General features: G+C 38.2%; 1 protein-coding gene and 1 long non-coding RNA gene across 5 annotated transcripts; both read left to right on the forward strand.

Annotated features, from left to right (window-relative positions):
* The first annotated feature begins 2,321 nt into the window (after window positions 1-2,321).
* On the forward strand, window positions 2,322-14,389 carry LOC136266899 (uncharacterized). Of its 4 annotated transcripts, XR_010706355.1 has the most exons (7): window positions 2,322-2,520; window positions 2,621-2,883; window positions 2,935-3,079; window positions 4,669-4,732; window positions 5,666-5,758; window positions 7,171-7,302; window positions 14,147-14,389. It is a non-coding gene; the product is annotated as an uncharacterized lncRNA (long non-coding RNA). The 4 variants fall into 4 exon arrangements; XR_010706352.1 differs by having other exon boundaries at window positions 2,621-3,079; XR_010706353.1 differs by having other exon boundaries at window positions 2,621-3,079; window positions 5,669-5,758.
* Window positions 10,589-12,145, forward strand: LOC136266445 (chimeric ERCC6-PGBD3 protein-like). The gene is made up of 2 exons (XM_066061463.1): window positions 10,589-10,939; window positions 11,147-12,145. Exons 1-2 carry the CDS (start codon window positions 10,589-10,591, stop codon window positions 12,143-12,145), a joined length of 1,350 nt encoding a protein of 449 aa, XP_065917535.1.
* Window positions 14,390-17,872: the final 3,483 nt, after the last annotated feature.

The raw sequence follows: 17,872 nt of genomic DNA on the forward strand, positions 1-17,872 counted from the left end.
TGCTCTGAATATGCTCATATAAAATTGTGTCCTGACTGCTCTATTGGAGTATCTGTGAACGTTGTATTAGAATATTTCAACATGCGGTGACTGCTCTATTAGAGATCTTTAATTAATCTTTTCTTCACAACTTAGCTGCAAATCTGATTTTTACCATGTTTACACACTATCCCATTCTGCATCATGCAAAATATCTGCTCTGATGATCAATGCATAAAATGTGCTTATTATGTTGACATAATGCTTAATACTTTTGGCTACCTGTTTATTATGGTGGCATAATCGACACAGGCCTAGCAGTTAATTTTGCTGTTCGGATAATTGACTCTCTATGCACTGTTTAGAAAATTCTGTAATATTCCAAAATATCTGATTTAATTCATTCCACACAACTGTCTTAAACAATTATTGTTGTAAACAGCAGATTAATATACATTATTTTGTAAAATGGACACAATTGTATCTTCTCTGTGTACTGTTCAAAGTGAACTATAATGTACAAAATTTCCTGAATCACAAGTCACTACAACACTGCTAGTGTAGTCATCATCCTGTAGTCAACAACACATGAGTACAGGAAGTGTATGCATGTGACCAAAAGTGAATTTACAGCAGTGTGTTTGTACACACCATACTGCTGGCAGTTAGACACTCTCCCCATATAAATATCGTGAACTCTTGGTAGGCCTAGAGGGCTGGAGTGCTATGCCAACATAATTACACTATGCAAAATAGATTGATACTCCCTAATAGAGCAGTCAGTGGAAACTGCAAACTTAACATAGCTCCCTAGATTGATACTCTCTAATAGAACAGTCACTTTTGTAGTGAAATACTCTAATAGAGCATTCACTGATTAAAAATGTTCCAACATAGTTGTAAAATTTTTTGCTAACCTAGGGTTGGGAAATTCATGAAAGCAATTTGGAGCATAATTATAATTGACTAAGGCCTAACTATGTATCTGACATCTCATTCAACAGCTCACATGGGAGGTTGTATTGGAACAACAAACAGGTTTGCAGCTTCTTAATTTGCTGAATTTTAAAAAGTTTTTGAAACCTGTGTATTAAGGACACCTTGGGACTGATCAAGTGTACATGTCCTAATTATCAAGGTGTCTTGATTTTTAGGGACTCGCCGATTATACTGGCATATAATGAGCATATAATAGGTGCCTGAAAGCATTGAACATAATGCTAGCATAATAGGCAGAGCACTTGTGCAGTACTATAAATTCTTGCTTATCAAAATACGTATCACAGAAAAAGATCGATATACTCTAATAGAACAGTCAGTAACTTTAATAAAATAATCAGGTAACAGACTGTTCTTTTAGAGTATCTTTTCTGTGACATGTATTTTGACAAGCAAGAATTTACAGTCTACTTCAGTCACTTACTGTTTTCCCATAAAGTGCAGTTACTTTTTTTTTAGAATTTTTTTATTTTTTCTTTAATATAAAAGATAACAATATAAATCAATAATAAACACTCAAACAATGGGCAGAGAGGCAAACTCTGCCCAATCCTGTGATGATGGAATTGTTATTAGAAACACATGATGGGAACTGAGGTATAAATTTTGAGCATAATTTGAACATTAGGCCATCATTATTACATTGCTTGTTTCCCGTCACTTAGTGCAGCAAAACTGATGCAGGAGGTGATTATTGATTATTAGTTATACAGTTGACTGCTCTGTCTGAACACATGACTGCTCTATTAGAGTATCTCAATCTTGTACAAGATTATGTAGCCTCAGCCTGTTCAACAAGGACTCCAACCCCTCACAGTTACCATACTACTATGTTTATATGTGTTTACCATTATAGCTGAGTTATTTAGTGCCTCCCTCCATACCAATAGTGCAGTCATGTGATCAATAATCAAATAATTAAATTTTGATGTGGCTACCTAAAAATTGATGTGGGTGGTGATGGGAAACAAGGAATAAAATAATGATGGCCTAATAGGTAAATATTGAACATTAATTTAAACATAATAATTTTTGAGCAGTGCAGCATAGCCGGCATAATAATGAGCATAATTGGCAAGTCCCTACTATTTTCCAGGTCAGTTTACAAGCTATTAAGGGATACTTTGGGACCTTAACTAAGTACCCACACTACGCTGATGTCCTCAACTTTCAAGTATGCTGATTACCAGGCTCAACTGTACTCATTTGATCTCTGAAAATGAATGCAGTGACCGTGCTGTTCTATTAGACTATTTAATTTCCTGTGTGCATGTTATACACATACCCTTCCTAATGGACTGGTTGGCTGGTAGTTCAGGACATGTTAACCATCCTATTTACTATGGAATCGATGTGGGCATCAAGTAGAGATCGGAATTATAGATTATTCCAACTAAAGCTCACTCCAAGTTCAGATCAGACCCCACAATTGGTCGTGATTTAGTCTCGGATTTGGTAGAGTTAAAACAGCAGCCAATTCGCTAAGCCACAAAACATGTCAGAAGAGTGGCGTTTGGTCCTAGACAACGCATTAAAGGTTTGGTGAGTTTTTATCTACGTGTGTGTATACAGTCTAGTGCAGCTAGACCAAAGAAATGGTGCTGGCTGAACTGTTGTTTTTTTCCTGCTCAATCCAACCCAGTGGTTTGAGTCACGTGATCATAGACCTCTGAAAACTGCAATTGGCTGGCTTGTGAATGATGCAAGTCCCCAGTCTGAATTATTGGGCTGTATCAACTGATGAAGCTAGTCTTACTTGTGTGGCTGATGACTTGTGTGATGGTGGCAAATAAACTGTCTGGTCACTGTTGCACACATTTTGTGGACGTTACCATTGCCAGAATCCAATCAAATCACTTTGTGGACTCTGACAAACAAACACCATGCATAAAGGACTGAATCTAGGTTACAGACTGTGTTTGTTAACGCCATAGTTTACGATCTTTGTTCCCCTAGCACATAAACCATTGATAAAGAATGTGGCTCACTTTTGGATTTGTGAAACAGCAGAATTGTCAAGGAAGATCGACCTTCAACAATGTTTCAAATACCTCACCAAGACATTACCAGTGCTATCTTTAGTTCAGTCTGATCACATGAGGTGACTGGCACAATTATTATGCCATCCTTGGTAACAATACTGTGATGTTGTATTCTAATGGGAAGTGACCAGACAATTTATATGCTGCCCCCATACAAACCATCTGGCATGCGAAACTAGTTTTGGCCTTCGATTCTCAGGTGCATGTATTTTTGAAAAGCTGGTTTCACAATGGGAGGATTTTCACCTGGTCCACATAGAGATATTAATGAAAATTCTTAAAATTGCCATCTACTAAAGTGGTACCTGTAGATCAATATTTTAAACAAGCTGCTCAGGTTGTCATCTCTCATGTTATTTAATGTACAATTAGTGGCATAGCACCTCATGGTTGGGGGGGCAAGGATAAGGTACAACTGAGCTTGTGAAGTGTGCCAAACGAGGGGGCCTGGGGGCAACCTCCCCAGGGAATTTTTTTAAATTAATGTTTTGAGATTGAATTTCAATGAATTTTTGACAGTAAATGATGCTTGAATATCATACCATCAGCGTATACTTCTGATCTAGTCACATATAACATTCTGACATTCTCAAAGATATAATAATAACTTTAGAGGCGCTTGTGACGATCATCATTTGGAAGAGTCAGAAATACAACCAGATAGTTTCATAAATGTGTTATGATTGATTAAAAAGGTGAATTGTGGAGCATTAGTGGTAAGAAGACAGTTGAGTACTTATCAGATGGCTTGATAGGCTGGCCAAATTTTCGGGGGCCATGTCCTCCCCCCTCTTACTTTTCCTATGATTCGAATTATCAATTATGGGACATGTATGATATATTTATTCCTAGCCACTGTTCTGGTTATCTTACTAGTATCTGTGTACTCCTGAGGTTTGGCCCTCTTTTTCACATTATTTTTATTTTTTTCCTTTTTATGTGTACCGAGAACTACACTAAATCATCATAAAGATGATTTAGTAGTCAAATACACAAGTGTGTTGTATTTCATTTAAACTTTAAACAAAGTAGTTTTGAAATCGTCCATTATACACCAATCATTGTTACACCCTACCCAACCCAGATCAGACAGGTAGTGGGGAAGTTAGTAGTCACACTTACTCATACACACGCGCACACAACTACCATCCTTCCAAAACAAAATGTCTTTATACTTTCACTCCCAAAGCAGGATGAGCCAGCTATTTTCTGACATCAATAACATTACATTTGAGGATGATTTACTGATGGACCTCGATCTAGACATCATCCCTGAGTCACAATCAACGAAGCCTCCCTCAGGTGCCAACCAAGCCACACCCCCGGAGGAGGCAGGCAAACGCCACCTTCATGCTCTCCTGGAGCTTAAGACACCCATAATTAATCCCAGGTTTGAGGCCACCATCCCCTCAAAAAACAATTGAATACACATTTTTATCCAGTTAACAGCAAGGAGTTCTGTAGTGAAGTTTTCTATTTCACCTTGCTCAAAACCATCCTTACCAGTTTTCTCTCCAAATGCTAAAACACTTTCAAATTATGTTAGCATTTATCAGCCAATATTAATCATTTCATTAGTACCTCTGTTTCTTATTGTTTCACCCAGTGACCTCATTAGTGACTTGAGTAATGATACTGGTTGTTACAGGGGTGGAGGATGATCAGGAGGAAGAGATGTTCTCACTGGATGACTCATTATTTGATGATTTGAAGTGAGTTAACAACATACACTTTGGAACCAAGCTCATTTTACTGCATTGAAAATGAAAGGGTTTTCCCCTTTCAGGGTTATATTGTTTCTTTTGCTATACCCAAGTTCTCAACTTGAAGGGTTTGATGAAAGAGTTTTCACTTTATGTGTGTTGGGCTTGTATGTAGGACCAGTAGATACTTAGTATACAGTTTCCATCCCAAGTATTAAACAAACTTATATGTGACTAAATTTTGGAAAATTACCCATATGGGTGCATGTGAAATAATTAGAATTTTCATGTTTAGTGGGTTGCTATAGTATGTTCACGTTGAGCTGAACCCGGAAAAACAGCTAAAATTAAAAGTAAATTTTTTCTCAACAGAGTTAACATTTCTGCCAACCAGATGATTATTGGTAACAGCAAAGGTGTCAACAACAGACACGTACGGTTTGGCTCCATTACAAGTTCAGGAAATGGCTCTAATGGACACTGTATTTATATGGCTTCTCCATAGGAAATGTATTGTGAAAATTTTGATTGGCCATAAATATTATATCAAACATTTGAACAACAAGATTTTGAAATATTTTTAGCGGGTCAAGCAATACTACAAATGAGCCAAATTTCAAGATCGTGTGTAATTGCATCCATGAGTTATTAAATGTTTTTGAGGATTCAGCTCAATGCAAACATACTATAATAAGAGCAGGGCACAGTTTTGAAAATATTTCAAGAATTTTCTTGCAATTTAAGGTATTGGGAATAGTTTTAAAATCATCAAGTAGATTTGCACTATAAGGTTTGCGATTTGATCATTAAATATTTTTGGTGTCAAATGCGCGCATATGGGTGATTTTCCAAAATTCGGTCACATATTACACAAGTACACACAAGTTAGAATACCGTAGTCTGGAAAATATTCATTGTAAATATTTTTTAATTTGTGGACAGCAGGGCTGATGGAAATGATGGAAATCAATCATATGTACAAAAACTTTTAGCAGTGCTGGAATTGTAATTGTGAATTACAGTACCTCAGATAAGGTTTGTTTAAGCTCTTCATCCACACTTGTTGTATATAGCTCAGGTGGTTGTGGATATTTGTAGCGTGTAGCATGTTACAGTGTTGAAGTTGTTGGCTTGTAGTGTGTATGTTTCATTCTGCTGCTACTCCTCACTATGAGATTTATTGGCTAAAGAATTCTTTCTTTGAGACATTCCTGCATGTGTAGGACTTTTTTTGTTAAAATATTTTTGTGGTTGGCCGGCGGCAACATTCGCAAAAATTTAAACAATACTATTTTAGCCCTTGTATATGGACAAGTATCCCTGTTTATATGGTTGCCAGGAGACCACAATAACCAGGGATCAGTGGCAAAGGTTGCTAGACAAACAGAAGTATTATTTGCTAAACAGGTGTGTAATGTTGTTATGGTAGCAAGATGTGTATCACATGACCTCACTAATTCTTTAACAACACATTTTCTGTTTCAGAGGTACGTAATATGTACTTTATTTACAAAGGTGTCAAGACCAAAATTGGAAATTTACTATAAATTGATGTCCTGGAATTGTGTGGGCATGGGCTGCATGGTGACATCATAAAGGGACTTACCATGTATGGTTTAATCATAGATAATATACTCCCTGGATTGGAGACTAGTAAGCGCCCCTGGTTACAGGCTGGTTTCGCGCCCCCTTCAATAACAAGACAAGTTTCTCTGGGCGAAACAAGGCTCACCACTGGTAAAAGGTTCTTTCTCAAGATGTTTTGGAAGCCAACAGCGAGTTTCGAGGCAAATTGGCTCTTTATTTTGCGAACGGTAGAAACGAAACTGAACGCAAGATCAGCTGGTTTGGACACATTCAAGGAAAACACTGAAACCCTGTACGCTACGCCTTTCGCACCCATACCATACCATGGAGCATTATTTGATGACTTCGTAGTATAAATTGTGTAGCGATACTGTTTAGAATCACAGAGAGAATGTGCTTCCAATTTTGCCAAAAAATGCCATCTCAAAAACCTACCAAAGAAGTTATGGAAGGCATATTATTTAGCCGAAGCAATTCTTTATAGCATAGTTAACCTTGTGATACTTTCTTTTTCTACCTACAGCACTTAGTTTAGCCAAGAATGTGCTTCCAAAAAAGCATGTAATCCGCCTTTGTAAGGCCTTCCGACCAAGTGACGTGAAGTGGTCCAACTAACCAGAACAATTATCATAACAACACCACAAGTCAAAAATAAATCGTTCATGCCACCGTTCTGCTGTAATAGGATTAAATTTGTTGAAGCGCGAAACCAGCCTAAGGACACTGGTTCTTGTACAAAGTCTATGGGCGCGCGGCGCAGTTTCCAATCCGGGGGGTATATTATCTATGGTTTAATTGAGTCAGTAATTTGTATAGTACATTAGAAGAGATTATAGTATACACTTGTCTGGTCATTTTAGGTGGCGAAGATGTTTAAGCAATACTGGCTGGTTGTGATCTTCCCAGTGATCCTGAGATACTACAGATGGTGATTTGAGAGCTCACAAGCTGAAGTTACCACCCTACAAGCTAAAGAATAGCAGAGGAAGATGGTAAGCTGCTAACTACTAAGCTATACATACACACATAATCATTCCATTGATCAAACTACTTAATGTTGTCATGGTAACACATGGTGGCTACCTGTTATATGATCCACTTTCATAATCCACACACTTTCACTAGTTAATGTCCCATATAAACTATTAATTACAGTATGACAAGTAACTTGGTGAAAGAAAAAAGTTGATGAATTTTGAAAATCAGATTATCACACTGTAATTGTGACCGGATCTGCAAGAACCCCACATGTTAGCACATTTTTAAAATTCAATTTTCTTTTTATAGATAGCCAAAAGAATGACCAACCAAAGTTTCAGCATTAGAAGCCAAGAATTTTTGAAGTTACAGCCCTACGAAGTGGTAACAATGAATCGATTTGTACAGTATGTAAAAACTATGAATCGATTTGTACAGTATGTATGTGGAAAATATTTTACAGGCACTTAAATAAACAGTCATATATTATGAATGCAATCCTCTACTGGGATGAAACTTACACCACCTGATTCTCCATGAAGAGGTGCCTACAGGCGATAAACTGTGAACAAAGTGTTAGTGAACCACTCGTCCATCGTGAGTAAAACTAATGCTCATATCTTCTGTTTCATTTGGAGTACTGACACGAAACAAAGATTTTTGAACTCCCCTTGCTTTGGGAATCATGATGCTACCAAAGTTTCTGCCATTAGCACCTTCCTTCATTGTAAAACAAGTGGTCAAAAAATTTACACAATTATTTTAAATTTTAAAATTATTTCACCCATTGCATTCTGCTGTAAAATTTAGGCTTGTGAGATTCTTGCAGATCTGATCACAGTTTATCAAACCTTGGTAAGTGCCACTAAAAGAGATCTACACAATATTTTTCTTCCACCAATAATTTCCTGTTGTCTGTGTAAGAAAGTTAACATAATCATTGAATGATTGGTTAGTCCCAACTCCCAAGGTGTCCATGTTATACAATTGTCATGTTCCCATGTACATATATGGTGACACCTCACTAATACAACCACCTCATTACTGAGGTCAGTATTTGAAATTCCCATAAATTGTAGGCGAAGTTCGAAGTACACCTTAGCTGTGTTTGGGACCTACTTGACATGGTCACTATACGTGTTAGGTGTCTTATTAATTATAATGAGATCTTGTAGGATATGTAATAGTTGTAACATGGATTTGCCTGATATGTATGTCCAGAGCCCGAGGGGTGTGGGCATACAAATCCCAAGTACCCATGTTACAGCTAATTCCAGTAGCCTGGGTTAGTAATCACCCATGCCAATACTAGTGTAACTGAATGTTTCTGAAAGATTCAATTACACTGTATGGCTAGGCAGCGTGTAACATTGTAGCAACGTTTGTTATAATGAATGGATGAGTCCAAAGGATATTATGCAAAAGTCAAGTTGGGTAAACCTCGGGGGAATTTCAAAGTGGTTTAATGGTATCGTGTTGAAAGACTAATCATTGTGATTGGACCTGCAAGAACCCCATATTAGCACATTTTCGAATTCCATTTTATTCCATTTTCTTCATCTAGATAGGCAAAGGGATGGTCAACTGAAGTTTCAGTTCCAGAAGTCAAGAACTTTCGAAGTTAGTGTTACAAAGTGGCAACAGCAGAGAAATTGATTTGTACAGTGACAATATGAAAAGTAAACTACACAGGTGCTTAAATAAACAGTCTTAACTTTCAAATGCAGTCCTCTACTGGGATGCAACTGACAATATCGGATTCTCCATTATCAGGTGAATCCATTGCTGGGTAAGTTTCATCTTTCAGGCCCTGAGCGAAGGCAAAAACATGAGAAAAAACAATGGTGAACCGCTCGTCCAATGTCAGGCAAACTAATGCTATATCTTCTCTCTCCTTAGAAGTACCAATGATTTTTGATCTCTTCTTGCTCCATAGTTTTTGCGAGATGTTGCTGTTATCACCTTCCTTCATCGTGGAACAAGCGCTCAAAAATTTATGGAATTGTTTTCAATTTTTAAAATATTTTTCGTCCATTGCTTTTATTGCATTCTACTTTGAAATTAGCCTTGCACTATCTTACAGATCCAGTCACAATTATAATGTATACTAAAGGCCTAATTATAGAGTGGTTAACTCATGTTATCTGTAATGTGGGTGTGGTCCATATTCTAAAAAAATTCCGAAACACTTGTAAATGCACAATAAGACTAGTTCTACCTTTAACTAATGTTTCCCAACTTGTAGAATGGCAAGGATACTGTGCATATCATGTTCCAATTTATGAAAATAGTGATGTGAGTGGTATTTAATTTTATTCCCATAATCCATTTCAGTTGCAGTTGAACCCTTTAACAATCAGGGTGATACCACTATACATCAAGGCTATACTTTCTTTTGATAAAAGTGGCTTGTTGTTTAGTACAACCACTTTCTCGGGATACATCTCAATGTACACCAGTGTATGTACATTTAGTTGTATCCCTGTGAAAAGGTATACATGACAAGCATTCCTTTGATCTGAGGTGTGAAAATCTTACATACTTGACATGATCACTGTATAAGTCCCAAACATACTTCATGACCTCATTAATAAGACCACCTCATTGTAGTGACCACGTCAAGTAGGTCCCAAACATACTTAATGACCTCATTAATAAGACCACCTCGTTATAGTGACCACGTCAAGTAGGTCCCAAACATACTTCATGACCTCATTAATAAGATCACCTCGTTATAGTGACCATGTCAAGTACGTCCCAAACACTTCATGACCTCATTAATAAGACCACCTCATTATAGTGACCACGTCAAGTAGGTCCCAAACATACTTCATGACCTCATTAATAAGACCACTCATTATAGTGACCACGTCAAGTAGGTCCCAAACATACTTCATGACCTCATTAATAAGACCACTCATTATAGTGACCACGTCAAGTAGGTCCCAAACATACTTCATGACCTCATTAATAAGACCACCTCATTATAGTGACCACGTCAAGTAGGTCCCAAACATACTTCATGACCTCATTAATAAGACCACCTCATTATAGTGACCACGTCAAGTAGGTCCCAAACATACTTCATGACCTCATTAACCCATTAACGGCGGTAGCCGCCATATGGCGGCATGGATTTAGAAATCCACATGATTTGGCAAAGCACGCTAGTTTAACCATAAAGCAGCTCCATAAGGGCCGACGCACGTGTGCTAAGATTTGTACGACCACACCCCTTAGGTTACTAGGATAAATGGTCCTTCCCGCAAAGCGATTCGCATTTTGCGCGTAAATGACATAATGGCATCCCGACTTTCCGTAACAGACGTTCTCGATACTCTTCTTGATGATGGATTCAGCAGTGATGAGAGCGACGATAATGAAGGAGAAGAGATATATGCCTACTTGGGCGAGCCTGTTCTCCGTCGAAGCGAATTGGAGGCTGAAGCTGTACTCGAACCAGTGGCAGACGACCTGAATGAGGACAGAGATGATATTGAAGACAGGGACAATCCTTCTACTGAAGACATGAACGATGCTACTACTGAAGAGAGGGTTGATGAAGAACAGTTTGATGATGCTTCCAGCGAACAAAGTGAAGCCATCAGTAGGACAGGAAGTATGAGTGATCACAATGATAGAGATGAAAGTGTAAGTGATTTCACATAGATATGAATAGGTGACAACTAAGGTATAAATGGTTGATGATAAATATGCACTGGTGAAAAGAGATAGAATACATACAAGCATACAAATAGAAAACATACAGACAATAGATAAAAAAATACAAGTTGTGGCTAAGTAAAATTATTTATGAGTGACTACATAATGCAAATAAATCTTTGTATTCCTCTGCAGCAATCCAGTTCAGAACACCCAAGTTCTCCCAAGCAACGACGACTTAATCCTACTGATAGTGACACTTCCGATGATGACTTCATACCAACATCACCTGATCGACCAACCCGTGCCACCACAGCAGCTCGAGGAGCAGCACGTGCACATAGACGAGGACGGGGTACAACAAGAGGTGGTGGTGGTGTAGGACCTACTGACAGTGCCAGGCATGGACGTGGTGTATGTCGCAGTGACAGCAGAGGACGTGGTCGTGGCAGGGAGCGTAGTCGGAGTAGAACAACTAGTCTTGGTAGAGGACGTGGACGTGGCAGAGGACGTGGTCGTGGTGCTGGTAGGGGACATGGGACCATACCTGGTGATGGAAGAGCAGCTGGAGTAACTTTTCTACCTGGAGAGTGGGAGAATATAGAGCCCACACACACTAAATTTAGCTACTCACCAACTCCTGGTCCAAATGTACGATTTCCACCAAACACAAGGCCAGTTGATTTATTTTATTTGTACTTTACTGATGATGTTTGGGACTTGCTGGTCACTGAAACCAATAGTTATGCTGCTTTGCGGTTTCCCTGTCGGCAATATGCAAGACCGTGGAAAGATGTCACCTGTGAAGAAATGAAGGCATTTATTGGAATGCTCATAATGATGGGGATCTTACACTTGCCACACCTTGACATGTACTGGCAGGTTGATGAGGAGATCCTGAGTACTCCTGGTATCTCAGAAATAATGAGTAGAGACAAGTTTCTCCAGATCTACCGTTTCCTTCATCTTGCTGATAATAGACAGCAACATCCAGCAGGGCATCCACGACATGACAAACTTTTCAAAGTGAGAAACTTGCTGAACTTGGTCACTGCCCAATGTGCTTCCAATTACACACCTCACCAGGCTGTGACTGTAGATGAGGCTATGATTCCTTTCAAGGGTCGTCTCAACTTCAAGCAATATGAAGAACAAGCCTACAAAGTGGGGGATAAAAGTGTTTGTGTTGTGTGATGCAACAAATGGGTACATATACAGAATGCAAATATACACAGGCAAAAACATGGAGTCAAACCTTGATGTTGGGCTTTGTTCAAGAGTTGTACTGGAACTTATGGATGGACTTGAAGGGCATGAAGTTTACACCGACAATTATTATACCAGCCCTCGCCTGTACATGGCCCTGTATGAAGATCAGAACAACGCTTGTGGGACAGCTCGAACAAACAGAACAGGGTTTCCTAAGTCAATAATTAGAAGGACAAGGGAAGATAGGGGATACTATAATTACCTATCAAATGGTCCACTCCTTGCAGCAGCATGGTATGATCGAAGACTTGTCTATTTTCTATCAACCTTTCATGACGGGGCATCACATGGAGAGACAGTCCGACGTACTAATCCTGATGGGACATCAAGTGATGTTCCTTGTCCGCCACTGCTACCTGATTATCAGCAGTACATGCGAGGGGTGGATCGCAGTGATCAGCATATAGGATACTATAATGTGGGGAGAAGATCCCGCAAGTGGTGGAAAAGAGTTTTTGCTCACCTGATAGAATGTGCTCTTTACAATGCTTACATCTTAGAGAGATACTCCAATCCATCACTGTATGCTGGTTATCCAAGTCGACGAAAGCGAAGTTATCTTAGCTTCCGCATTGCAGTAGCCAATCAGCTAATCGGACCTTATCGTTTCCGGCAACGAGCTGGTCGTCAGCGGAGTGGGGAGCATAGTGAAACACGACTGAACTTGAATCTTGGTCACTGGCCTATACAACAGACAAAGAAACTTGAATGTGTAGTGTGCAACATGACAAGGAACAAGCAACATCTTTCTAGAAGTGAACTGAGGCATGAAACTCGATTTAAATGTTCTTACTGTAATGTACATTTATGTGTAAGTGACGATAGGGAATGTTTCAAACTTTATCACACAAAGGTAGAATACTGGAACACTAGCTAGCCCAACTGTAGTAACTAGTACGCAGCACTTTATTGTTTTGCATATAATGTTTTGTAACAAATGCTAATTGCTTGTATACTAATCTATATTAGCCAGTAAACAATAACCAATACAAATACGTCCATTCACTCACGTAAACATCACGATACCATTGATCTACTTCGATAGACTCGTTTGTTTCATACTTCCCCCTAAGAAATCGCTCCGTCATTGATCGTTCCTTTGCTGCTATGACCTCTATCATCACACTGAATTTGTGAAACGTGACGACGCCATTGTTATTGCATGAGTATTTACGCATGCGCGTACGGCAATCGTATCAAAAATCTATGGCTGAATACGCTTACCTGAAACATCACCTTCCGCTCTCAGGGAAATGAAGCGCTTCACCCGTCGGCGTATACAACGCAGTTGTGATGAAGTAAGGTTTGTTGTTAGCTGTCTAAAGTTAGAATAACTGTGTCAAGTATGGTTTTATCGTTTGCATATAAAAATACGAAGTTATAAAATATTGTAATGTATATGTGGTTGCTGCTATGGCAACAAATTGCATATAGTTGTATCCCTTGGTCCATGGGGAACATAGTGATATATGGTTTCCAAGGGGTTTAACCGTTTGTTTGCTTAGAAAAGAGGCTTGTCTTGAGTCATGCGTTTTTTTTTAATTGCCTTCAGGAATTCAGCTGTTAATGGGTTAATAAGACCACCTCATTATAGTGACCACGTCAAGTAGGTCCCTAACATACTTCATGACCTCATTAATAAGACCACCTCATTATAGTGACCACGTCAAGTAGGTCCCAAACATACTTCATGACCTCATTAATAAGACCACCTCATTATAGTGACCATGTCAAGTAGGTCCCTAACATACTTCATGACCTCATTAATAAGACCACCTCATTATAGTGACCACGTCAAGTGGGTCCCAAACATAACTAAGTTGCATACACTCCATGATCTCATTACTATGACAACCTTGTTACATAACAGTTACACATTTTAGTCCCAATACAGTGTACTTCACTTGTTTTGTTATGTTTTCCCAGGATGAGGCCATTTTGGATGGAGAAGATGTTGAAGCAGTGATGACTGGTTGTGATCTCTCAAAATAATGGATCAAATCAACAAGAACTGCTAAAGTGACTGTCCAATTGGAGTATTTAGTGTGTTCTATTCGAGTCATTTACCATAACTCAATCTTTACTGAATTTCAAAAAAAATTAATATATTTACACTTTCATAATTGAATTTAAGTTCACTAGTCAATTCAACAAGTTTCATGTTCATATTTCTGACAATTTCTCCAGTAATTCAGGGATGACAGACTATGTAGCAATGTAGATGAACCCTCTGGCAGTAAACAGTAGTATCCAAGCTGTTGCTGTGCTACTGAAGCTATCTGCTAACAGTCTGACAAGTGTTGTACCAGCCAGTTACTGTACTCAATTGTAAGAACATGTTGTTACATTTGGGGTAGCTTGAGTGTCTCTGATCTTGTGTGGGACTTCATAGTTGCCGTGGTGACTATCCAAATATGGTTGAGATAAGAGGCTTCATCACTAGGCCAGCAGTAAATTTGTGGGTGAAGTCTGTAGCAAGACTGAGGTATCCTACCACCTTGATATCCTGACTTGTACCAGTAGCAGCATCATTTGTCAGCTGAAAATATTTCTTTTTAAATACACAGATTCATAATTATGATTAACTGTTGACCATTTCAAATACAAACTACCACAAGTGAAAGAAGAACTTAAGCACAGTTAATTTGATCCTCGCTTATCCAAACTTTAATCACTTTGGTTATCCAAACACCAAAACTGACTGCTCAATTAGAGTATTACGAGTGTGTTTTACTAGAATAATTGAACAGGCATGTCAATATAATATAAAGCCAACAGGCTTCTAACAAATTCATTCAGCTAACTCAAGACACTGTATATTTCAATTATTGTAAAACAGACTTGTGTTTTATTTTCATAGGTCACACACACAATGAAATACTCTAATAGAACAATCACTTTTAACACCAAAAGTGCACAAACTAAAATACAAGGTCAGGATTTTCAAGTTCTTATCTTGTATATTCTTAAGTTATAATATTGTCCAATTTTAGTGATATATTTAACAGTACTTCACTCTAGACAATAACAGCTGTCATTGTTTCATCTCCAGTAACATCAAACGGATCACAAGTGTGGCTAAAATTTTCACTGTACATCATTGTCAAGGTTTTCTTCGTTAGTAAAGCTACCGTGAAATTGTATCACATGAAAATTTATTTGTGTCCTACAAACTTCAACTCATGTTACTGATAATTTAGTGTGGCTCCTGGTGTGTGATACTGTTTGCAGGTATATGTGGACTCCACATAAACCTACAAACAGTATCATGTATCACACATACCCAATATTAAAGTGGGTGTGGCTCAAGAAAGAAGCAGGCCTAGTGCAAGACTAGACTATGCCTCAAACAGAGATTGCCACTACTGTGCTGTATACTTGTTTCAGATGTGCTTTAGCAATATTTATGACGCTTGAAGTAAAATCAATCCTGACTCTTTGTAGCGAGAACAAAATTGAGCAACAGTGATCTGCGAAATTTAAAATGTGAAAATCCTGGACTAAGAGGCGTCTGAGAAATTGAAACACGAAAATAAGGTACAGAACCGTGAAATATAAGTACCACAAAAATTTCCTGGTATTGTTGTGTAGTTTGTTTACCCTGTCCAGGAAATGGTCAACAACAGGAACAGATTGTACCTTGTAGTGTTAGTAGTATGGCTGCTATCACTCCTGTTCTCCTTCTTGTTCCAGTTCTGCTTGTCTCTTCATACTGGCCAGTGACACTGGAGCTGGCATCTCTCCTCTGTGTAAACAATTATTACACATCAAATACATTGTGTATTGTATTGTACACAATGTTTATAGCAACGTAAATGTAACTACAAGGGACCAAATAAATTATTATGTTCACTGTTGTAAAAATGGAATTACTTTATCTAAACTGTCCTGATTATCAAGTATGTGTAGACACCAGGGATTATCAAGTTGACTTGGTAAAACAGGTGACCTTATCAAGCAGGTGGCTACATTAGGCAGGTACTCAAATGACACATTTCAGACTGACTGACAACTATTGTCATACAATATTGTTGAGTGAAACGATTTGTACAATATTACAAGTTCTGATCAAACCATTACATGATGGGACACTAGTGTATGAGGTCTAGCTATTAAATGTGAAACCTGTTAAACCTGTTTAGTCACTGTGTAATTAGGTTACCAGCCAACTTGAAAATCCCCAGTAATTGAAAGACTAAATTACAACTATCATAAACTGTACAAACACTAAACCAAACAAGTAAACCACATCCCCTCAGGCTACAGCCTCTTGTGATAATAGAAAAGTTATGGTATGGTCACAAAGTGATATTTCATGACTACTTCTCGAACTGTAGCAGCCATGACAAACAAGTGGTGTAATGTTCATGTAACAGTTAAACAGCTAAGATGACATATACTGTAGCTGGTCACAGTTCTGGTGTTTCTGTAAATGTGTTGAATGTCCATCCACACAGCAGTACTATTTCCTACAGGACTTAGTGTACTTCATGGATAGGGAGGGTCACCTCTATGAACAAAACTGTGGCCCCAATAACAAGGAGGTCTTAAAGAACAATTTAGCTGTGTTAGGTAACACACCTTCACATGTAGTTGACATACCATATGGCTCCAAATTTTCATAGTTTCAATTTTCTTGTAACTATAGTAACCCTAGAAATTTTTCTCACAAAAAATTGATGACCACTGAATAATTTGGTATTGTCCATGAGACAACGCTCAATACAAAAAAGAAGAGTTTGTATCATTACTTCAGCTACAGTTACACCAGCTATTGTCACTTTCACAGCAAAAATGTCATGAGCATCACTTTAACCTCACACCAGCGTCCTGGTTACTTGGAAGCCTCTCACACAAGAGACAAAATTTGCTCAAACACTCCTCCAGTAGCTGCCATCACCGTACCATCTTTGCACGTATTTTCCATTTTGTGTTCATGTGCGAAGAAACCATAAACCCAGTGTGTTCCATTTTTCATGAAAAAATACCTTATACTGTAACTAAGTTCATGAATTTAAAAAAAATTTGGTGAACCCCAAAATTTTAAACTACAAAATTTGGAGCCATATGGTAACAGTTTAAGGACATGAGTACTGTAAACCCAGAAACAATCATGTGAGCAAACTTTCACAAATTGTGTGGTTTGAAGAAATTTGTGACATAAAAATACATTATGATTTTTTATTGTTACCTATGAAGGTACAACTGGGTCTGGGAAAATCATTCTAATTACCGCCCATGATAGCAGGTTTGATTTTTCACCAGACATCAAGTTATCTGAAGACATCATTAAACTTTCTAGAATTGAGTGTACAGTCTGTTTTTACTTTCTTCGTGGAAAACAATTGTTTGCCCTTCCTGTCCATTACTTTGATTGGAGCTTGATATGCTAAACCTCATGAAAAACACTGATGGCAAACTCGGCTGTTGGTTACGGACAATTTGATGATTTGGAAAGCAAGGAATTGATCAAAAAATTGTGATAGGTATGTAACCTTGACCATTTCCAGAATTGGAAAAAAAAATGGAATTCAGAGTGTTATAGCTTGTTGATAAACAGGCTACATGGCTGGTCTTTCTTGAGACAATCACTTTTAAGAAGATACACCAGCTGGCTGATAAATGGCCATACACTACTCTAATAGAGCAGTC

This window comes from Dysidea avara, chromosome 9 (genome assembly GCF_963678975.1).
Source record: "Dysidea avara chromosome 9, odDysAvar1.4, whole genome shotgun sequence".
Lineage (NCBI taxonomy): Eukaryota > Metazoa > Porifera > Demospongiae > Dictyoceratida > Dysideidae > Dysidea > Dysidea avara.

Excerpts from the sequence above, each read along its gene's own strand:
- LOC136266445 (XM_066061463.1), top strand. The coding sequence starts at position 10,589 with ATGGCATCCCGACTTTCCGTAACAGACGTTCTCGATACTCTTCTTGAT. Across the intron at positions 10,940-11,146 it reads ACAATGATAGAGATGAAAGT|CAATCCAGTTCAGAACACCC; the intron begins GTAAGTGATTTC and ends ATTCCTCTGCAG.